The 24,494-nt window shown below is 35.7% G+C and overlaps 1 protein-coding gene across 4 annotated transcripts in view; it reads left to right on the top strand.

Annotated features, from left to right (window-relative positions):
* Positions 1-24,494, top strand: part of LOC127970643 (KH domain-containing, RNA-binding, signal transduction-associated protein 2) — a 73,481-nt gene that overhangs the window by 47,163 nt on the left and 1,824 nt on the right. The window contains exons 5-11 of one of the 4 annotated variants that reach the window (XM_052573308.1): positions 3,443-3,570; positions 5,321-5,519; positions 13,850-13,932; positions 14,045-14,103; positions 16,819-16,915; positions 18,781-18,828; positions 21,790-21,912. In XM_052573308.1, coding sequence (XP_052429268.1) covers positions 3,443-3,570; positions 5,321-5,519; positions 13,850-13,932; positions 14,045-14,103; positions 16,819-16,913 — 564 coding nt within the window. In that variant the 3' untranslated portion in view covers positions 16,914-16,915; positions 18,781-18,828; positions 21,790-21,912. Of the gene's footprint in view, positions 1-3,442; positions 3,571-5,320; positions 5,520-13,849; positions 13,933-14,044; positions 14,104-16,815; positions 18,269-18,780; positions 18,829-21,789; positions 21,913-24,494 lie in introns of all 4 variants that reach the window. The other 3 variants (XM_052573307.1, XM_052573306.1, XM_052573305.1) reach the window with 3 other exon arrangements.

Genomic DNA, 24,494 nt, shown 5'->3' with positions numbered 1-24,494 from the left:
AATGAAAGGATTTTGCTTGGCCCCTTAATCCCAGTAAAAACAAACCTTAATGCTACTGCACACATTACATTCTAGTGTATTGTGTGCTTCTTTCTTGCAATAGTTTTGGGAAGCCATTTTCTGTTCCAGCATCACACATCACTATTGCACAGTGTACAAGGAAATGTCTATTAGGAAATGTTTTACTGATTCAAGTTTGGAAGACCTTGACTGACCTGCACCAAGCTCAACTCCTATTGAACACATTTGAGATGAATTGGAACACAGACTAAGAGCCAGACCCCCTGAATCATCAACATTACCTGTCCTTAGTGATGCTCTTGTGTCCGGATTAGAGAAAATGGCTACTGCAAAACTTTCCCAGAAGAGTGGAAGCTGTGGAGACTCGGCTTCCAAATAATTCCCAACAAACCCCATACACTACCAATAGTAAGATATTTGTAATGTTTTTAAAGAAATCTTTCATAGTTACCATGACTGTATTTATTGAATTAAAGTTATTATTTTTATATGAATTAAAAAAAATTTTTTTACAATTCAGAACAACTGTTTTCTATTTGAATATATTTTAAAATGTAATTTATTTCTGAGTTGCCATAGCAGAAAATAAATATACTTTAATGTAGTATACTACAAATACACTTTAATATTTATTTACTTAATAAAATAACCTGCAATTATACTTTTAGTATTCTAAACTTAAAGTCTGCTAAATGTGAACAATTAATTTTGTACTTAATGCACTTTAATTGTGCTAATGTAGGGGTGAAGTACAATTAAAGATATACTTAGTATATTTTATTGTGCTAAAGTGGAACTATTGTACACTTCATGTGCACCTTAAATATTTAGCATTTAAAGACCAATATTATTCAGAGATCATACAATCTTCATCAAAATTGACATTAAAACACATTTTAGATTGTGCACAAGTAGTAAGCCAAATAAAGTTGAATTATAATTTTCAGTAAGTCAGTAAGTCTCGAGTTGTCTGTCAGTAAATATGTGAATATATTGTAACTATACTTAGTATGATATAAATTATTTTTAAATATATTACTTTTTTTACTTGGGTGGCAAAGCTGAATTTTCAGCATCATTACTCCAGTTTTCATTGCCACATGATCCCTCAGAAATCAGTTCAATATGCTGATTTGCTGCTCAAGAAAAAAATAATCTTATTGGTTTGAAACAGTTGTCCTGCTTAATATTTTTGTGGGAGCTATGATACTGTTTTTCAGGATTCTTTGATATGATGTTTAAAAGCATTTATCTGAAATATGAATATTTTGTAACATTATAAAATGTCTTTAGTATCATATTTATTCAGTTTAGTGCATACTTCCTGAATAAAATTAGTTTCTTTTTAAAACAAGAGAGCATAGAGACAATGATTTATGTATCTGTCATTGTCAATAAAATAAAGCTGCATGCAGATTATCTCAAGCTCTGGATTAAATTGCACTATGAATTGTAAAATTCCATTGAATGAATCTTGTAATTCCAGATTAGGATGGTTAACATACAATAAATATGTCTTTCAAAAAAACTAAAAACAAACAAAACGCCTTTGCAACTGGACTACTGATAGGCCTAAACCTTTGTTGATAAAGCCTACAGAAAGCCCATTATGTGAATACGATTATACAATCTCACACACTGCCAAAGGAAAAGAGTGATTCATGCAAAGCGCAGCATCTTAAGTAGGAGTGAGTGGGCTCTCCTCAGCAGCAGTAATGTACATGTATTGACTGTAGTCTCATTAAGAAGGAAACTGGCTAGATTTTGCCGGAGGAAGTCTAATATATACCATTAATACAGAGTGGATGTACAGACTCATATGGGGATTCTAAAGCAAAAGCAAGAATTTTTTATTTTCTTTTTTTTCTTTTTTAGCCTGACAGGCTTGCTGGACACAATTTGGCCTGGTGTTTCTAAGTCTCCCTGTTTATATCCTGAATCAATGCATAATCGCTGTTATTAAATCTGATTCAGAACATAATTAGCTTTACCTCAAGACACTCTAAATAATGAGTCCATCAGAATGCTCATTAAATTTGATCAGTATAAAATACATTTCTGTCTGTCCATGTGTTAGCCTCATTTCTCAAGCCAAGGAATCAGTCAGATAGTTTAAACCACAACATGGGCTGTCCAGGCAACAGCGCTGATACAAGAACCTGAGACACCTACCACCTTTCGACATTATTTGCAAAAGTTTCACCTATTAGCACTGTAATCGATGGATATTTATGTAGTGTTTTAATAAATGCATTATGTTTGGGATCTTTTTTGAAGAAAGTGAATACTTTTATTCATCGAGGATGAATTTAGTTGATCAAAAGGTAACAGCAAAGAGATTTATAATGTTATTGAAGATTTCTCTTTCAGATAAATGCCATTGTTTGAACTTTCTATCCATTATGGAATAAATGGAGAAATATTAAGTAGCAGACCTGTTTTTAACATTAATAATAATAAGCTCCAAATTTCTGAAGGATCGTGTGATACTTAGGACTGCAATAATGCCTGCAGAAAATTCAGCTTTGCGATCACAGGAATAAATTACATTTCAAAATATATTAAGTTTTATTTTAAATTGTAATAGTATTTTGCATGCTCATTACAACATTCTTTGATAAAATTAAAGCAACATTGACAAGATTAAGAGACTGTATTCCAAAAAAATTCTCAAAATCTCAGCAATGCAATCATTAATGATTGGTGAGCAATGGAAAGGCCACTCTCTTCTAGCTGCCATGTCTGATATTTGCCTGTACCCTGTTGTGCCAAACAGGAAGGGAAATAATGGCTGGTGGAAATAAGGCTCTGTTTATCTGCCTGTGGCAGTGACATGATAATAAAATAAACGCTATCCGCTCTGTAATAGTCCTTGTGATCCAGGGCCCTGTCATGTTCGATCAAATGAAAAAGGGACTTAATAAATGCAGAAAGTGGAATTGTTCTTCACAACAATGCACTAATAGCTGATGTCAAACAAAGTTAATAAGCCAGCACTCTATTTTTCTCCTGCCGCTATCCTTTCCTTTACTCTAAATGAAAGATACGTGTACATCACGTTCCGTAAAGTTATGAGTCTGTTACATATGGCGCCTTTTTGTCAGTATGTATGCAAAAAATGTTCTTGTCCTCCACATCTGAAAACAAAGCTAAAACAGATTTCTTTTTATCTTTTTTTTGTTTGTTTGAAGTCAGCAAAACTTTCTGGCAGTATATTTAAGATTCCCTGCCAACATTCTGGTGGTCTGGCAATGTATTTAAAACTCAGCTGCTTTGACGCTGGATCAGATGAAGATGTACATCCAACTGGATCAGTTCTTTTTGTAAAAGCATGTCAGATGAGATGCAAATACAACACATTCACATTTGAATAGAAATGTATGTTTATGTCAGGTTTGCCGTGTTTTTTTTCTGTCCACAGGATTACAATGATGAGATCAGGCAGGAGCAACTTCGTGAGCTCTCCTACTTAAATGGCTCAGATGACCCAAGCCGAGGAAGAACCGCAAGAGGTCGAAGCTTACGTCTGACCTCCACAGCCTCCACCCGGTACAGTAGCTTCACCACACCACCCTCTGAACTTAAAGGAATAGCTCAGCCAAGTATGCCATCATTTATTCACCTTCATGTCATTCCAAATCCGGATGACTTTTTTTCTTCCGTGGAACACAAAGCAAGAGGTTTTTGAATATTTCTTGTATATTCTCGCTTTGAGAAAATTATTTTTAGTCTAATCAGTAGGATAAAAGGTCTGTCTATCAGAAAAGCTCAGGCTCAGGTAACAAGGTAAACCATAATAGGGTAGACATCTGAAGCTAATGAAGCTGATACTAGGTAGGAAAGGACAAAAATGTGAAAATAAAAAATGAAAACGAAGTCATCCAAGTTCACTCTAACTGTTAACAACTCTAACAGAGGCCCAATTTTCACTGCCAAACATCTGTGCACTGTTGGATCATGAAAGTGCCCTGAGGCTCAGTGTTATTAATCAGGTTAGCAGGTGAAGCTTTAATTGTTCTCATCAAAAGCAGAACTTATATATACCTTCATCCATTATTTATACCTTTAATGTTTATTTCATACATTTCACACTGCACTTGTTCTGGCTCGCTTGAGCCTCTGAAGATCCCTCTCGGATTCTCCAAAAACAACGACAGCTTGCATTACCTCAGGTAGTAATAATAGATTCAAAATATGATCTTTCTGTTTACCGTTCCTGGCGGATAAACCTATAAAGTGCCTCTTCCCCTTGATGTGCCCTGAGAAGTCATTACCACAAATCAGCATGGCAAAAACAACAACACTGATGAGGCCATTAGTCTCTGTAGGATCTTTGGATTTAGATGGACAAAATGTAGAACTGGACAGACCGAAACATCTGCCACTGACCAGTGCTGCCAGCTCCATCTGCCATGCTGCAACAGTAATCAGGTTGAAAATGACTCCAGAATTGGACAACTTCACCCCTTGATTCCACGATAGCAGCACAAGGGAGCAAAATAAAGCAGTCTCTCATGGCACTGAATGAAACAATGTGTTCTACAGACTGATTCTTGATGCCATGCTTCACTGCTACTCTTACAGTGTGGAACCAGAGCAGTGCAAAGAAAGAAAATAGCTGAGGCAATGAATATTGGAATATCTTTGAAAACACTGCTGTCTAACCTTATGAATCACTGGCATTATGGTTCACATGGCTTTAATAGGCTGTCGGTGATGAAAACACCAGCTAACAGCAACCCACTATTATAGCACTGCAGCAGATGACTTCACACAAAATGCTAATCTGTAAACACTGGCGTTGTGCTGCACTAATTTTGCATAGAGCTGCCACTGCATCAAGCCTTTGGTATGTGTCTATACAGAAGAGTTATATCACAGCAATATCAAACAATTCTGGAAAGGTTTGGTGCTATATACTATCAAATTAGCACTTTAATTGAATCGCCTAAGAAAATCAATACTGTACAATGTAAATGACTTACATTATTCATATGAATCAAAATTCTTATACATTAAGCTTAATGTATACATAAACAAACAGTTTAAATTAAGTTTAATTATTTTCATTATTGGAAAGTTGGTTTATCAATATTTTTTGGTATTTTATTTTAATATTAAATACATAAAATATACTAAAATAAGCAATTAACAACAGAAAAGCAACAATTATGCTTTGTTAAAAAACTTAATAAATATATAATATAATATATGTTTTCATAAAAACTAAATAAAATAAGAAAAAAATAATATATTTCTATTATATATTATATCATATATTTTGTCTTTATGTCTTTAGAGGTCGAGGGGGGTCAGCTGCACCCCCTCCACCTGGACGAGGAGCAGCAGCACCCAGAGGAACTGGGGGAACACGCACCTCTGTCCAAACCCCCACACTAGCCAGGGGAGTGTCTGCACCCCGGGCCAGAGGAACTGCAGGGACCCCTGGATACAGAGCCCCGCTACTGCAGGCCACGCACAAATCATATGATGACTACGTAAGTCAAGATTAAGCGTTTTTAATGACAATGGATTTTTTCAAAGTGTATACTGCAAGTGTTTTAGTTTTGTTTGAAGAACTACTGAGATAGAAACATTTTGAGTAGAGTTTGTGTCCAAAAAAATAAATTCTTAGGAAAAAACAAAAAAAAGTATTGAAAGTTATGCTTACACACACTCACAAAATAGAAGGCTTGTCAGAAAAAAAGGTTTATGAATCCTTAAATCAAATTCACTGAGGGAAATGTACAATGAATGGCCTTTCTATTTACCAAATGTTGAATGAATCAGTGAAGACAGAATACATTCTGACAGATTAAATGCCCTCAAATGTTAGTCTACATGCTGGCATGCTGTAAATACAAGCCATGTGGTTCAAAAAGAAAAGCATCTGCTCACTTGATAAGCTGTTGTCTGTGTCAGAGTCTCTGACTACCATTACCAGTATTATAATTATTGATGATGGTCATGATGATGATTATTAGTAAACAATAATGGAGGCTTTTGCTGATTTGTAGGAAAGCACCTACACATTGCAGACTTTTTGTACCCAGGTGTGCACAAGGTTATTTTTGCAAATTTTCAACCAAGTGAACGTCAAACTCCAACCTAATGAAAAAAGCAATATCTCATGGATTCGATTCCCTCAGAGCTTTTGCCTAATGCAAAAGCCCTATATGTGCAGCACTGTGGCAGATTGGTCTGTCTGCATGGGGAAATGTTTGAGTACAGACTCATTACCAACGTGAATTGAGTTCTGCTGGAGAGCCTCTGTATTACGGGGGACATGGAAAACGTGGACATATTTCTGAGTAATTGGGTCTGGGGTAGGCAGGTGGAGGAAAGAGGACTAAGAAATGAGACGTTCACTAGGAACATATTGTATAGCTTTCAAAATCTAACCTTGCCAATCCTCAACCTCTGGATTCTTACCTAGACTTTGAGAATTCCAGAATGTGCATGTATATTTGTGGAAATATATACAAGTGCTTATAAAAGTGTATGTACAGCTGTATCTTGTTTCTATATTTTATATATTAACACATAGAGATTGATCTGAATCTGAAAATTTGATCTTGCATTACTTATTCACATTTCTTTGGTAAGAATCATTTCTAAGATTCAATATTTTTCTGAATCATATTACATTTGTGTGATTAACATAACAGCAGAATAGTTATATTTCAGTAATATCAAACAATCATGTGAAAGTTTATAAATAATGAAATACTTACTAGTCAAATAAATGTTTTTACTGAAGTACCATAATGTATTTAACGTTTTGAATATTAAATGCAGTTTTTATATATATATATATATATATATATATATATATATATATATATATATATATATATATATATATATATATATATATAAACAATAGTCCATTTATAATATTGGGGGGAAATGGTTTATGGGTAGTTTTTGATACATGTAGATATTAAATATGTAAATATAATATGTATGTATTATTAATAAGATATTAATTAGGTTTTTCTTTTTTTGCCATGGATATTTTATCCAAACCCGTAAAAATAATATGTCCTTCCACTTTTCATTAAAGAATGACAGATACTGTATAGTGTGTGTAATCAACAAGCGGCTTTGAACTTATTATTTTGAAATGTTGCAGTTAGAGATATGTGTTCAGTAAAAATAGTCTGATTTGAGTTTTTTTATATTAATTTGCCGTCTGCTTTTACACAGATTTAAACTGTCATCCAGGTTTCAGATGTATAAAATGAAAGACACATGAATATCCACTGTTGTGTGGCAGCGTTCTGCTCTTTTTGTTGGTGAGGATTTGAATCCAGTTAATCACAGCTCTTATGTATATCAGCTGAGCCGTGCCAGACTGCCTCCTCCTCTCCCTCTGAGCACAACAGCTTTACTCAAAGATCACAAGTGCTTTCTCAGAGGGCTCTTCACTCTTCTACAAACCAGTCAGACACTCCTCTATGAGCTGACGCCCCTCTTCCTCCCACAAAATAAACAGATATTTGAATGTGCTTAAGTAGAAAACTAGACGGCTGTAACATTTCAAAATAATATGTTCAAAGCTGCTTGATGATTTGTAATTTTCTAGCTTTTCTTATCCATTGGCCATTGTTTCTATGTTGTTTGATGTTAAAATACTTATTCTTATCCCAGCTTAATGTGCGGAGTGCATGTAAGCTAATTTTAGCCTGAGTATGCTGAAAAGTGTAAACACTGAGGCTCTGTGGTGTTATTCAAACATTGTTTTGTTTGATTATCCTGACCAGCCCAGCATAGAAACAGGGTCTCAGCCAATGGTGTTAATTTGGGGCGGGGCTATCTGTTTGTTTTGACCAATGGCAGACAGGGGAAATGTGTTTGAGAACAATAATTATTTTGATCCCGGACGAGGCCCCAAATGTTAAGTTCCCAATTAGGTTTAACATTTTAAGGTAAAGGTTTGAACTGTTCTCAGTTCCAGCACTCTACACAAAGTAAAGTGCCAGTGAATTTATTTACATATAAATAATAACATATAAGTAATATATATACAGTGCATCCTTTAAATGCGAATTCAAAAGATTTTTATTTGTATTTTGAAGATGAACTAAAGTTTTGCAGGCTTCGAATGACACAAGAAAAAAAAAACTGATGACATATTTTTGATTTTGGGGTAAACTAACCCTTTAACCGCCTCACAGTTCTCTTTTTTTCCTGCATAATATACTGTTTTAATGTGCTAACTATTTGAAAACCCAATTAAAAAGCATACAGAATGCCTTCTAAGGTCACAACCAGCTCACTGTGGATAAATAAATGAAAAGGGTCAATTGCTGTGAAAGAAGCCCTTGAGTGTCTCGGATAGTATCGCAGTAAACCTCTTACACACACAATCACACACCACTTCACATGGCAAAAGCCAATTCAAGGTGCAGAATAGAATGTTGCGAAAAAGGCTTCACTCGCAGTATTTCAAAGCAAGGTTCTCACCACGGCTGTAATTGTTTTTTAACAATGGGCTCGCTTACATCGCTGACTTGACATTTCTGAGGTGAACTAATTATTGAAATGGAATTTTTCATGCAGAACTCCCTCGATGAATAAAACAGATGTACGACATACACCTCAAAAAGAAGTTTAATAATTTCCTGCTGAAGAGATGCATGTGGAGCGCCTAGAGGCCCAGAATATTATTTCAGCTCTGCACATGAGAAGAGGGGTAAAAAACTGGGAAAAGTAGCACTTGTGCTTTTGCTGTGAAAATATCAAGGAGGGATGAGCTGCATGTTATTACCGGTTAAATTGTGTACAGTACACGCAAATATCAGCCCTTATGCTTTCTATGATCTACAGTATATTTACTGGTCTGTGATTACTGAATCAGGGAACACTGGTTACGGCTATCACAACTCCTTGTCGTGCATGAAATAACGGCTATTAAAATTTATTGCAACATGATTTGCAAATGCACAGTAGATTGCTCCGTTATAGGAATTGCTGCATCTGAAGGTTAGAAGTAATAGCGTACTTGTCTGTCATCAGCTTAGTGAATTAGTTCTTTTATTTGGGTGATTGTAAAAGTTTATGTAACAAGTAATATGTGATCCTATATTTCTACAGTGAGATATTTGGCAATAAACAGTCCTGGTTTATCACATTTCTGCTGCCACTTTCTTGGTACTGGCAAACGACTGTGCTTTCTGGCAAAGCCAGTGCTTTCTAAACTGTTATTATAGCTCTATAAATATTAATGTGGTTGTTCTTAGGTTTGTGGAAGGTGCCTCAATGTTTTCCAGTGAGCTGTTATCATAAATGAATAGACATATCAATTATTTGTATTTCCAGTTTGTAAGTGGTAAGATATTTTAATTACCTGTATGTTGGGAATTCAGAATTCTGTGAGAATCTTTTATTTCTTTTAGGGAAAGTCATATAAAAAAATTAAAACCTGACTCCTGGCCATAGACAATAAATTGCTTGGTTAATTTATTTGAGATATTGTTTGACTAAAGGAAAGACTGTGTAAATCTGTCATGAAGAATGTGTGATGATTTCTCTAGATATGGAGGCAACACATGGTAATTGACATATTTGCGTGGAAATGTATGGAAAAACTCAGATAGCAGATGTTTTAGAAAATGAATTTATTTAATCAGATACTCATCAAATCTCAAAAAAAGCCATGCAGTTAAATTTAACATACAGGTGCATCTCAATAAATTAGAATGTCATGGAAAAGTTAATTTATTTCAGTATGTGAAACTTGTGTATTATATAATTTCAATGCAAATAGACTGAAGTAGTTTAAGTCTTTGGTTCTTTTAACTGTGATGATTTTGGCTGACATTTAACAAAAACCCTTCACAAAAAATCTTAACAAATTAGAATACTTAATAAGACCATTAAGACCATAAGACCATTTTTAGTGAATTGTTGGCCTTCTGGAAAGTATGTTCATTAACTGTACATGTACTCAATACTTGGTAGGGGCTCCTTTTGCTTTAATTACTTCTTTAATTCGGCGTGGCATGGAGGTGATCAGTTTGTGGCACTGCTGAGGTGATATGGAAGCCAAGGTTTCTTTGACAGTGGCCTTTAGCTTATCTGCCTTTTTTGGTCTCTTGTTTCTCATTTTCCTCTTGACAATACCCCATAGATTCTCCATGGGGTTCAGCTCTGGTGAGTTTGCTGGCCAGTCAAGCACGCCAACACCATGGTCATTTAACCAACTTTTGGTGCATCTGGCAGTGTGGGCAGGTGACAAATCCTGCTGGAAAATGAAATCAGCATCTTCAAAAAGCTGGTCAGCAGAAGGAAGCATGAAGTGCTCTAAAATTTCTTGGTAAACGGGTGAAGTGACTTTTTTCAAAAAACACAAGGGACCAACACCAGATGACATTGCACTCCAAATCATTACAGACTGTGGAAACTTAACACTGGACTTCAAGCAACTTGGGCTATGAGCTTCTCCACTCTTCCTCCAGACTCTAGGACCTTGGTTTCCAAATGAAATACAAAACTTGCTATCATCTGAAGAGAGGAATTTAGATCACTGGGCAAGAGTCCAGTTCTTCTTCTCCTTAGCACAGGTAAGACGCCTCTGACGTTGTCTGTAGTTCAGGAGTGGCTTAACAAGAGGAATACGACAACTGTAGCCAAATTTCTTGACACGTCTGTGTGCCTTGACCTCAGCCTCAGTCCACTCCTTGTGAAGTTCACTCAAATTCTTGAATCAATTTTGCTTGACAATCCTCATAAGGCTGTGGTTCTCTCGGTTGGTTGTGCATCTTTTTCTTCCACACTTTTTCCTTCCGCTCAACTTTCTGTTAATATGCTTGGATACAGCACTCTGTGAACAGCCAGCTTCTTTGGCAATGAATGTTTGTGTTTTACCCTCCATGTGAAGGGTGTCAATGATTGTCATCTGGACAACTTTCAGATCAGCAGTCTTCCCCATGACTGTGTAGCCTGGTGAACCAAACTGAGAGACCAGTTTGAAGGCTCAGGAAACCTTTGCAGGTGTTTTGAGTTGATTGGCTGATGGCATGTCACTATATTCTAATTTGTTGAGATAGTGATTTGGTGGTATTTTGTGTGAGCCAAAATCATCACAATAAAAGAACCAAAGACTTAAACTACTTCAGTCTGTGTGCACTGAATTTATTTAATAGACAAGTTTCACAATTTGAGTTTGATTTTTCCACGACATTCTAATTTATTTAGATGCACCTGTATATCAACATAATAGTTATTTTACAAAGAATTTCCGATACCAGGATGACTAAATTCCACTTACACTCATGATTATGATATATTTCATATATAGTGCTATATAAATATTGTTATGTATTAACAACTAAATAGATATATGGCCTGTTGGATGTCAGTATTGTCAGACTGCTCCATCCTGTCTGGCCTTAGGTCCATGTTTGCTCATACTTCAAACTGAAAATATTAGCCCTGAAAAATTGGTTAAGAAACAAGTAGTAGACAAAGACGCTTCAGTAAGCAGAGGGAATCACAGACAAAAAGCATTTTCAACCATTCATTTCCCTTTGCTGCTCTCCAGTGAGGAATCATATTCAGTTGCAGTCCCACACAGAGATCAGTCACTGTCAGGAGGTGTTGGTGGTTGTCAATTGATAATGAAGCAGAGTACTGAAGACCTTTGGCTGTCTGCTGTATTAATTACTCTTGCAGTGCTCTCTACCACTTGATTTATTTCCTGTTAGCTTGCTCAATAGGACCAGAGTTAATTGCTCTTTCAAATGAGTGTTGAAATGCAATGATCAAGCACCATTAACTAGAGCTTGCTCGAATTATGCGCAGTGGCTTGTAAGTGCATGTTAAAGTCAAAAAGCTCAGACACAAGGACCTCTTAAATATAACAGTTTGTTATTATACTAAGTAATATCCTGGCCACATAGTGTTTGCATAGATGCCCAAGACCTCTGCATACTATAAAGTACTAAATATTTTCATAAAGATGTTTGAATGTGTTTTCATGTGTTCCTATTGTAGAATGTCTTGCTTCTAACTCTGTGACGTATAGGAATAGACGTTAGTTAGAGTAGAGCCATATTTAATTTGTTACAGGAAAACAAGGCTGTACAGTGCATTCAGTGATTTGTACTGTGCCTGATGGTCAAATATGTGATCTAATTGAATTATTTAGAGAAACAGCCACTTTAAAATGCTACGGAGAAAGTTGAACAGTACCTAAAAAGCCAAATAAACTAAAAAGACTAATGAAAAGAGGAGAAAACAGTCTTAAACCAGCATTATCATATATTGAAATCTTTTCATTAAAACTACTAATGACCACCTTTACTACAATTTATCACGTTTTATTGTAATCTTATTTATTGTGTAAAATTTAGTCGAACTTGTTGTAGAATTTATATTAGATGATCTGTTGAGAATAACTTTTTCCCTGTACATTTTTATTACAACTGTAGTATATTCTAGCTATTGGTTCTTAAAGTGCAGGCGAAATGCTTTGATGATAAATTTTTAGCTGAACTATTCTGTTCGTACCTTAAATGTCATAGCAGACAAAAAGGACACATCTTCATATTCGCAAATGTTAAAATGAAAGCTACTACTTCCGTTCTTGATGAAATGACCCTATTAAATGGGTAGGTCATTCACTACCTCTCACTGTTCGACCAAAATGTATTTCCTTAGAGTGCAGGTGGTATTAGAGTGATTGACATTTTCTGAAACATGCCATTAATAGTAAAACATGCTGCTGCTTCTATACGCTGCTGCTTAAGATATGCATAGAACTCTATCAAGAGGACATGTTAACAAACCAGTCAATTAGTGGGAGAGGACAGAAGCCTGACCCTGTTAGCATGAGGAAAGACTAATAGAAGGAAACTTGTGTGTTAGATCTCCTGAACAACTTAATCCCCACAATCCGTAACTTTAATTTAGCCTAATCCTTCATCATACTCATAAAACCTGACTGTTGTGCAGAATTTTAATGTAAAGGGAATAGACAGGGTCAAAACAGCTTACCCAGGTTTTTCGGACAGATTAGGCTTCATAAAAAAGGGAAGTTCTTTCAGTTAGTCTGTCTGAACAACGAATAGAAACACCATACTTGATGTTATAAATTTGTTTTTGTGAATTATTTGGAGTTTATCCAATAGTGAGTTGTTTTAATCAATCCAAAATTGTGTATTTAGGACGAAGATTAATTTTCATCTTATGATGTTTGTCTTTTACAGACCAAAACGTCTGATTGTTGGGGTGTATCTTACAGACACAAACAAATTTTAATAGTCAACATTTTGTTTATGCAAAACAGAATGTCACATTCAGATACTTTTTTCCCAAAAGATTCACATGTGCTGCTGCATTTCCATTAGGCCAATATAGAAATCCAGACATTAAATATCACAACTGCATAGTAAAATATGTGCTTCATATTCAGTATGTGCATTGTTAAAAGAGTAATTTCTTTCAATATCAATCAAAGCTTAAAAAAAAGAAAGAGTAAGAAAAGGTGTATGGATGACATAAGTCATGTAGGATCTCCTGAACATCTAATCATGACGTTTTAATCTGTTTATTGTTTCTATTGTCTGTAATACTTGATCGACCACTTGTCTTCAAACATGGCAAATGAGACAATTGTTGCTCATTGATCAATATTTTCTGTTGGACATGATTCAGCTCCGCCAGTCCTCCACTCTGGGAGTATATTTACTAGAGAAATCCTATTGCGGTGTAATTAAACATTGATTTTTCAACCCTAAACAATTAAACTGCTGCTTTGAGACAGATTCAGTCCTCTAGCATCGCCCTCTGTGATTATTCTTTTGTGTGTCTGTGATTTCAGGGATATGATGATGGGTATGATGGGGAATATGATGACCAGAGTTATGAGGGCTATGATGACAACTACAGCAACCAGTCGAAAAGGTGCTCATTCATTTTTAAAAGACATTTTGTCACAACATGAGCTAATTAATGCTTAACTTTGACTCTAAGCATCTGTCAAAATGTCTCATAAGAATTCTTTTCCCTCCCACAGTGTCTCGGAATATTATGAATATGGACACGGTAATAATGATGAAGCCTACAACAATTATGGTAAGCATCTGATCTACAGTTCTTCTTATCAAACAACATAACTTTTAATAACTTTTCTTTTAGCTTACTAGGAAACTATTAGGATTTTAGGTCGTCTGTTTTGAATGGTGCACCACAAACAGAAACATCCTCTTGCATAGCAGTAGTTTGCATAGCAGGCGGGCTGAAACTCAGTCATGGCACATTGCCCACACCAGTGAGAAACCTTTTTGCCTCATTCATTTTCCATATTGCTGTTAAATGTTTCAGAGCTAAAGGTAAGGAAAAACACCTAGCGGCATTTGCCAGTTGTTAAATCACAGAAGCCCAGGGCACAGCAGCTGCCATCTTACCTTACTAGTCTGCTTCAGGGCTGGGTTTTAAGATGCACTTGAAATCGTGGACTTGAGCCAGTAGAGAGCTGGAGGCATTGCTGAGGCCCACCAACAGAGTTAGAATGGCCTTTCAGCCATTACTTTGGCTTTTGAATATGTGCCCTCTGTGGATTACATGTGATGCAGTATTCCCTCTGTTCTTGGAGTGGATTGTTGTTTTCCTCTGATGCCAGTTTCCCATTGTATACGTGCCTGCTCATTCATTTTGCATTGCTGCAAATTGTGCAGTGGAGTGTCAAAGTGTTGACATGAATGATTTGATGTTTTGCCACTTCTTGGCTTATAACCGAAATTGTATTGTGTTAGGAAAGGTTTTACCCACTCCACCTCAGAGTAAAAGCAAAAACAAAAGAGTAATTGAGACTCTGTATCTCACAATAGTGAATTTTCTGACCTCCTGTTGCATAAAGTGTCTTTAAAGGTGCAATAGGTGAAAGGTGCAACATATTTTACATGTCTTGCTTAGTTAACACACCCAATTCAGGCTACGTGAATGAACTGTGTTCCAATCAATATGATCCCTACAACATGCTCATTGCTCCCTACTCCCTGAGGAAGGGTTTACTTCACTTCTGAACATGGACTGGAATTGAGAACCTATTGTCTGAAGTAGCCTATTGTAGTATGTTGTGTCTGGTATTCTGGTCTGTGAGCATAAATGCGTTCAGGTGACTTGGCTTTGAATGGCGATTGCAGGGAGGGTGGGATGTACGCTTTCAGTGCTATCAGGCTAATGTTAGCATTTTCCAAGATCTCATATTGCACCTTTAAATTTCACAGTTTGCAGCTTTGTTTCTCACAGCTCTTTGGTTAAAAGATGATTATTAATTTAACTACACTTGTTACCTTCACTACACTTTCAGATAAGAACAAAATTCAAACTGAAGTGAGCTGGATAATGACACTTTTTGCAAAAAAACTTTGCAACACTGACCCTTTTATTAAACTGAATTGAAACAATTTTAAACTTGTAGAGAACCTAATGGAGCATTGTAAATAGAGCTGAATAATATCATTATTAGGTTCATAATTGATCAACATGATAAAGTCAATTCACATTTATTTATATAGTGCTTTATGCAACTGTTTCAAAGCAGCAAGAAAATAAATAATAAATTTTTCGTAATTGCAACTTTCTTTGCAATGTCTTTATTGTAATGTATTTATCTCACATTGTGACAATTTCTAACAGTGTGACTTTATTTTTCAAAATTTGACTTTATGCCTCACAATTGTGTGAAACTATTTCTTGCAATGTAACTTTATGATAATTTTGACTTTATTTCTTGTAATGTGACTTTATATCTTACAGTTGTGACTATTTGGCAGTGTGACTTCATACAATTGACTATTTTTCATAATTGTGACTGTCTCACAATTTTGACTTTATTTCTCACAATAGTGAAATTTTGTCGCAATGTGACAATGCAATTGTGACTTAATTTGTTGTAACTGTCACTGTATCTCACAATTTTATGACTTAATACAGTATTTGACTGTATCTTGCGAATCAATCTTTATTTTTTACTATTTGACCATTTGATATCACAATTGTGAATTTATTTCTAGTAATTCTTTTTTCTTTTCTTATTTTTATCTCACATACCTGTTGTATTTTTACTCAGAGGTGGAAACAGACTTCAATATGATTGCAATGAGCAGCGATTTTCACATTGAGGAAGAACTTAGGGGAAAAGCTATTAAAAAGAATGTGAGTGCGGGAGTGCTGTTTGTGCGGTAGTGATCATTACACAGAATACCAGAATAAAAGGGATTTTGTCACGATGTATAATGGTTTTTCCTCCTTTCTCTGTGAAATGGTAGTTAGCAACAATGAAGGTTAAGGTTCTTTGCCCTGAAGGCGCGCTGATTGTTTCCTCAATGGCCCAACGATCACACTCAGAGAACCTAATGGAGCATCGGCTCCCAACACATACTGTATTTAAATGACAGCAGGGTCATACTGTGAGCTCAGCCATGAGTTCATGCCTCATCTGCTCTGCCTTTGGTAACTGATAATTAGGGCAATGTGACATTGTATATTTCTCAAATCTACGATAATGTACTAAGGCGAACACGCAGTGCCCTAGATGGGATGCGGGAATGGAGCTCTAAATGGATTTATTGAAATGCATGTGTAAGATGATCAGCTGGTGCTCAGTGTATAATTTTGTAATGTTTAGAACAAAAAAGCATTAAAAATCATCATAGCATTGTATTTCACCCATTTAAAGAGGCTCCTCTCCTTTGTAACATCTACACTCACTTTTGTTCAATTCCATTTTTCTCTGAGATAAATGAAGTTATTTTCCCCCCTTTTTAATCGTTCCACTTTTAGCAGAAGAGGACTGGATATCATCGCGGCCCAACCTCAAAGCTCCAGCATCAAGACTTACTCGAGGGGGCTACAGAGATCACCCCTATGGTAGATATTAAAGGTGCTCCAGATCATGTGACCTCCATACAACGTCAACCTTATTTACTAAATAATCAAAAATGGGATTTTTAAGTGATAGGTCAGTCATGTTTTTAAATTCACACTAACCTTGGGGGGAGGTGGGGGGGGGATGTAAAATGGTACCCTTTTCTTATCTGTAACTGTTGACTTCTTTGTATGATACCTTATGAGCATTAATTCTGGCCAGGATTTGGCAGTGTACTTTTGTCATTGAATGCTCCTTCCTTTAGTTTTCCATTGTTTGTCCCCCAAATGTAAAGCATGGAATTAGCCACACATTATGCTTCCCTGACTTCGGGAACCTTTGCATTAAGGCAGAAATGTATGAGGAGAGACTCATTTTGTACACAACATCTTTCGTAATACTTCTTGATTTGATGATGGTAAATACTGAGTTTGTACATTTAATTTTGATATCAGTATTGGGTTTGAAAGCAATTGGCTATGTATTTAGCCACATCCAAGTGCTTTGCTTTGTGTGTAGCTTGTATTTGTACATAAAAATGTAATAAAAAGGATGTAAAGCGCCTTGTGCAAGCTTCTCTAAATAGGTGATCATAATTGTTAAAGTTGTGTTGCTATAATCTGTTAATAAAGATGAGATCCTTTTTGTAAAATTAGATATGTAGGTACTTACTTGTCTTTAGTACTAAATGCCTGTATGACCTGAGGAAATTGATAATGTTTTTTTTTTTTTTTATAGATATCTATTTAACAAAGAAAAGCCACAAAAAGGAACCGTAGAGACGTTGTCAAGTCATTTTGTGTAATAATAGATAAGCCTCACTAATAGAAATAAACTTTGTTAAATAATTTTTAACATTAGCTCTAAATTGTTCATTGACTCATGATTAGTCATTTAAATGTTTAACATGTTAATGGAAATCAACTGTTTAGACCAATAAATTGAATCTTTTTTAACACACTCTTTAAGCTTCAGCTTATTAAACAATAAGTCGGACTGACTTGTCTGCGCTAACGTGACTCTGAGAATGATATGGAGATTCAGGAGGTAAGAACGTCCCCATATTCCAATAAGATGTTCTAAGTGCCTTCAGCCTTTGGTGTTAACCACTGTAGCCAAAGTTTCATCACTCGCAGAAGTGAATGGGATCCAGTTAAAATGCTTTATCTGTGCTACCTACAGTACATTTTCCTCTTTTGCTATTTATGTTAATGAACATCAGAAGGCTGAATCTGTGTTGTAATACCAATGCTTTTAAATATCAGCACTATTGAAGGCCCCATAGAGACCTGAACTCTTTTTTGTGACTATTAGAACTGAATGCTGACGCGTATTAAGACTTCGAAAGGATGACTAAACGTTAAGCAGGTAACCCTAATAATAACTCTAATGTTGCGAATGCCAGTCATAAATTAAGTTATTTATACTTCAAAAAGTAAACCTGCCCTCACTAACCCCAAATAAATGCCTCGGCCCTCTAAATCCGCTAATAAATTAACTAGTGACATCAAAAAAGACTTACTAACACATAAGAAAAAAACAAAACAATCAACAATCCATCTTTTAAAAGAAGCTTAAACTGATCTTTAATACCTGACCAGCTAAACTAAGCTTTTTAACCAGACACGCAGAAAAAGATGGTTGCTCTCAAATCACGTTCTGCTCTGACAGCTTTTGTCCAGCCCCACAAATTGGTTTACTTTTTTGATAGTAACATATGCTTTGTCAAACTGTTTTCAATCCATCTGTTATTTGTGCATGCAAGTGTAGGTTTGTTTTGACTTGTAGTCTCACTCATTGTCTCTTCTTACTTCATTTTGTGTATTATACTAATAACATCTCGAAATCTATATCCTAAATTTGATTTATCCCTCCAACAGGTACCAGTCTCTCTGTGAGCGGCGATGCAGTGGATTGAGTCAGACTGGGTAAGTTGCAAAAGTGTCTCTGAACATGATAACAAATGCATTCCAATGTAGTTTAGGTGTATATTTGCCGGGGTTTATTATGTCTTCCATACATCCATTAATTTGGGAACACTCTCATTCAGCATAAATCTGTCATGCTAAATCAGAAAAACCCAGTATATATCTATATTTACCACAGAGGTGTCTTAGAGCGAGGCAGCACAATAAAGCAAACAATTCTACTTCAAGCTGAGGAGCATGTTCTAATGTTTTCTTGTGACAGTACAATTAATAAACCATTTAACAAGCAACACAAACATCCTATTGGGTCATAGCTTGAAGACAGAAACCCACTCATACAGTATGATATAGACTTATGACATTACGCACAGATTAATTGCACCACTAAAATATTAAGGAGTTATTGTATGACCTCGAGTGAAATGTGGCCGTCAGGAACAAAGCTTTGAACATTTGGGTAATTAACATTTTTTTTGTATTAAAAATGCTGCAGGAGATCCCTGCATGTGAACAGCAACAAGAGACAAAAACACAATATTCTCTGTTTGGTATATTTTTTCCAAGGTTAAGGCAATTATGCGCAACAGAAACAAGGAAAACATTTGTTAAATCAATTAACACAACACTTTCAATATCGATATAAGCATTTTTAATGCGCGGGTCTTCCAAAAAAACATATATTAGTCATTCTATTAATTTTGATCATCGTCACATTATTTTGGTTCTCTTGATGGATGGAAGTCTTTTGTAGAGGTCAGCCATGTTTTATAGTCTAATTAAGGACAAGACAGGGGCAATGCTCAAACAGATGCATTTCTTCACACAGAAAAGCATTTGTAAGCCAACAATGGATGATTAAATCACTGATGCTTATCAGATGGCTTATTTGAGAATGGAACGGTAATAGGAACGGAAACAATGGCGGAGATGTTTTAGTCGCGTTAACACTGCTGTGATTTTCGATCGTTAATGGTCTGCATGAAATAAATCTTCAACTGTTATATTACATTTGTGTAAAATAGTATGCAATTACATGTAATGAAAAAGGTATTATTCATTATTTAAACCATTTTTATGGTATTGTGATTTGTGTGATGTTGAATGGCTTTAGGCTTGCTAATTAAAATGGGCATTGTCTTCTAATCAGTGGCACACAGGTGGCGATTTCGCTATTTCACAGTAGTGCCTTTGGCATGAACATGTCAGCAGAGGATTCTGAAGCTTGGATGTATATCTCATTTGTCTTTATACAGTCTTCCATGGTGAAAGAGAGTGCATGAGGTCTGATATTTTTAATGCAAACGTGAAGGTGGTTAAAAATCATTTTATGACTGATCTCACATGTGCTGTGAATTAATGAGACTCATTAGTAACAAGCAACTGGACTTTTTAGGCTGTTAAATCTGGTCTTGTGTGATTCACAATGAATTTTCATTTTGCTATTTTTTTCTGTGGTAAGAAAGAATACATTTATGACAATAACAGATTAATGCAAGATGCTTTCTGTTGGGTATCTGTAATTCACACACAAGACACTGTCAAATACTTATGGAGTTTCCATCACGGTTGAAAATCACTGTTGTTTTCTATGACAGAGTTGGTCATCACATAGAGAGCAAGAGACAGAGACCGAGAGTCACTGGAACAAATGGGCTTTAGAATCGTCATCACTTTGCTTTCCCATAGTATGAATTTTTTGTTTGTATATAAAAAAAATAAAAAATAAATACAGTTGTGGCCCAAACTGAAATTTTTATGATATTAAAAACAAAACAAAGACACAATAACAAAAATAAAATAAAAAATACCTTCCTTAGCTACTGACAATTTTGCTTTTATATATATTAAGATAAGTTGCATTTGATTAATATCTACAGAGTAATATCAGCGCATCAGCTAAAACTAAATAAAAGGTGACAAATATAAGGAATAATAGCATTAATTAAAATTAGATATAAAAAATGTAACCAGCTCTAAACAAGAATGAATGTTAACATGATTTTGTTAGGCAGCATGGTGCTTGAACACATTATATGCTGGTCCTGTAATTCATTTCCTTTGGGTTTAACAGCAGGAGAGCTGACAAACAACTGTTAAGGACACAAAGCTCTTAACAAAAAGAAAAATCGACAAGCTCCAATTTCTTAGCCACATTCAGACTTTCGAAATGTGGGTTGATGTGTCTGTTGGTCTTTTCATCTTTTAAAGTGTGGTCTTATTTTATTTTATACTCCTGTGATATTGATATACCACAATGTAGTGCCTCAGTTAAAGCCATTGTATGGGAATTAACAGACTTTTATGACTCGGGTTTAAAAGAGTGTGTGAGCCTCCAGCCTATAGCCTCTTCAGAGGATCTTTCAGGAATGAACATGGATAATGGAAAGAGCCCAGTTAATCCAGCATCCATTACTTTTCCATAATCAATAATCAGTGCAGACGATGTAGAGGTTTGAAAATAAATCCACTAAATTCTTTTAAATGCTTTTAGCTTTTATTTAAGCCTGAGAATGTAATGTGAGATGTAATCATTACCTACGTTAAGCCTTCGGACAGTCAGCGTGGAGGAGAGTGAAAGAAGATACAGCTTTTTCTTCAGTAGATCATGAATCATAAGCGGTGCATAAAAATCTTTAACAAACAAAACAGCCAAAACAAATGCATGATGTGGTTTGAGGCAAAGAGACGTGTCAGGCTATTAATTCTTCAACTAATAACAGCATGTCAGACTGTGGTCATATTCATGTTATTTCATCTATCTCCAGGCAAGATTTTAGACACACATATTATCGCTGAGGAGGGTATGACTATATCATCAGCAGTTCTCTGACACTAAGTCCTCCCACATATCAAGCTCTGTCTTTGCCTTTTATGCTGCCAAGAGTAGGATATCCCTTCCCAGCCTCTCCTTAAATATTCCGTTTGTTTAACCTGAGTAACATCTCTTCCCTACCGTTGCAGGCCTTCTGCAGTCGATATGTGGAGCATACTGATAAAAACCAATCAGTGAGAAGTGAGGGGGCTCCGTCTCATTTGGCTGAGGAAGTGCTTATAAACAGTCTGTGCACAGACGCTGTATGCCAGGTGAGTAGCGTGTTTGAAAACATTGAAAGCGTAACAGCAGCACTTCAACATCCAATTACAGAAGCCACACTTCCTCGAGAGGATAGTTGCAATTTCTTGTTACATATAGAGTATCGTGTATACCTGCCTCATACAAGTGTACAGAAAGCGTAGTGAAAATATATTATTATGCATACCGTATATTACTTATAATAACAGTATATCAGATTATCCAACAGTGAAGTGTCGTTAACACCAAGGATGAAAACTATTGTGATAACTATAAGAATAAAGTTTTAATAATTGTTGTAATTTTGTGATCACAGCTACAACAATAATGACACAGGGGAACAATATTGGTGAAATATCTTTCAGAACTATTCTTTTTGCACCTGATGAATAATGAAAAACGTTGACAGCCAATCAGTATCCACCTGACCTTAAAGAGCTCAAGCATTTAAAGAGGCAGACAACATAACAGCAGCGCACTTAAAATTATTATTGTGTATTATTCTTATCATTACAGTTATGGTTCTTGGTTTTCAAACTGAGAACAATAACTATATAGATAACTACAGTATCCACAGTAACGTCTGTTGTTCTGTATGCGTGCCATAGTGTATGCCCCTTTAAATGCTCAATCTTGTCAATGTTTCGTGGATTCTGATTGTCAATGTTTTTATTGTTCATCAGCTGAAGATTAAAACAATTCTAAAATAATATCATTCCTCCATGTTGTTATCATTCTAGACTAAGTCTCATAGATAATGAAATGCTATACTTATCCCTATAGTTATTGTCCTTGGTGTGAACAAACCTTTAGTTATTTTCCTCAAATTTGATTGGCTGAGCAGCATTCCATAAGAGCCAGTTTTTTTTTCCCTTAGTAGCACTCTGCTTTTGTTCTGCCATGTTTGCGTGTTTCAGATGGATTCATCCATGAGTGCATCATTGAGTCATTCACTTAATTGATTTGTTCAAAACCACAGAAATGAAACGCAATTGCTTCAATTGTAACTATTTTAGTTATATATTCACAAAGTAACTGACAATATTGTGTGCAAATCTTAAATATTGAACTGTTGAAAAATATTACACTTGCATTCATTCTTTTGGTCTCAAATTTCAGCACAACCCACAGCCATATCACAGCTGTGCTTCAAAACCATGACGCTTTTGATCGTGTGATAATCAAATATTCAATTCAGCATGCGAGACACAATATAATTATCCTTTAGTTTTTAATGAATCTCAATTAGCAGTAGTCCCACTCTTCTCATTATGGAGAACTTTCCTCTTCATTTAATAAGCACTCCATACACTTTAAGAAGACATGCATTTGTGACTTATCCTGTCTCTTCTAGTGAAAATCACACTCCTGTAGTCCCTCCGGAACACATCACCTGGAAAATGCAGCCATGTTTGCATATCATCTGTTTATTTTTGGTGTTCGACTGATTAGTATTATGGTGTTATAATGGATTCCACAATTATTGGTGCTGTTTTGGCAGACACATTGCACTAAGCCATTCTCATGCTGAGCTTCTAACTGTGTGAGCCAGGGCACACATTCCCAGAGTGCCTAGCGTCTGTTTGTGAATGCAGAGTGCAGCGAGCCTTGCTGTTTTCACCTGTTTTCATGTAATCAGTTTACCACTCGCTATCAATCTCTTCATCTGTTTAATTCTTCGCAAATTACAGCTGTTTTAGGAAGTTAATTGTTCTGCTGTGATTCAAGGACATTTGAAAACAAGACAATAAGTGATTCATTTAAAACTTGTGAAATCTTTGTGGAAAATGACTCCTAAACAAGGAGGTCATGGAGAAATCTTTCCATTAGCGTTGCCATTCATGTGCTGTGCGAAGTACATGGGATAAACTGTCTACTGTATGTTGCTTCCAACTTTATATCAGAATGTAAAACTCATTTTAAATTGGCTTTCAATGGAGAAAGAATTTTTATATCTTCATAATACCCTCCCACTAGTTAGCCCTAAAATGATAACCAGCCAAACCTTGACAAACCTTGATAAAATGCTCCACTGCTCATAATGCATAGTACTAATTGTAGTAATAGTTTGTATTTATAATTGCATATACAGTATGATTCACTCTAACAAATTTGATTTATACTCATGCTAGCTTTTTTTTTTCTTTTTTTTTTTTGCTATGCACCAAAAGCGGTGAAGATTATGTTATGATTGAAGAGTCAATTAATGCAGTCAGACTGAAAAATTCAGCGGTTTGACAGTGATACAATGACACCATCTGCTTGCAGGAGTGCACTTGCGCTCTCTTATTCTCTGCCATTATGGTAACACTACACACTTGGCAAGTCGACTGAGGGATTTGTTCTGGAAACCAAAGATAATTGCAGGGCTACAGACAACAGCATCCAACTGACAGATGCTTGTCAATGTAACTGCGTCTCGAGGTCACTGCCAACGTTGTTTGAGATGCGTTTCAGCCTAAAGTTTATGAGCTGTCTTACTTGTGTATGATAATGTTCTTGTATTGGCAGATGTTGGTGGAAAAGCATAAAATTGCACCAGAATTAATGGCGTGAAGAATCCACACACACACAAAAAATTCTCCGTTTTTTT

This window comes from Carassius gibelio, chromosome B13 (genome assembly GCF_023724105.1).
Source record: "Carassius gibelio isolate Cgi1373 ecotype wild population from Czech Republic chromosome B13, carGib1.2-hapl.c, whole genome shotgun sequence".
In the NCBI taxonomy this organism is placed as follows: Eukaryota; Metazoa; Chordata; class Actinopteri; order Cypriniformes; family Cyprinidae; genus Carassius; species Carassius gibelio.
This window is presented reverse-complemented; position numbering and strand designations above follow the sequence as displayed.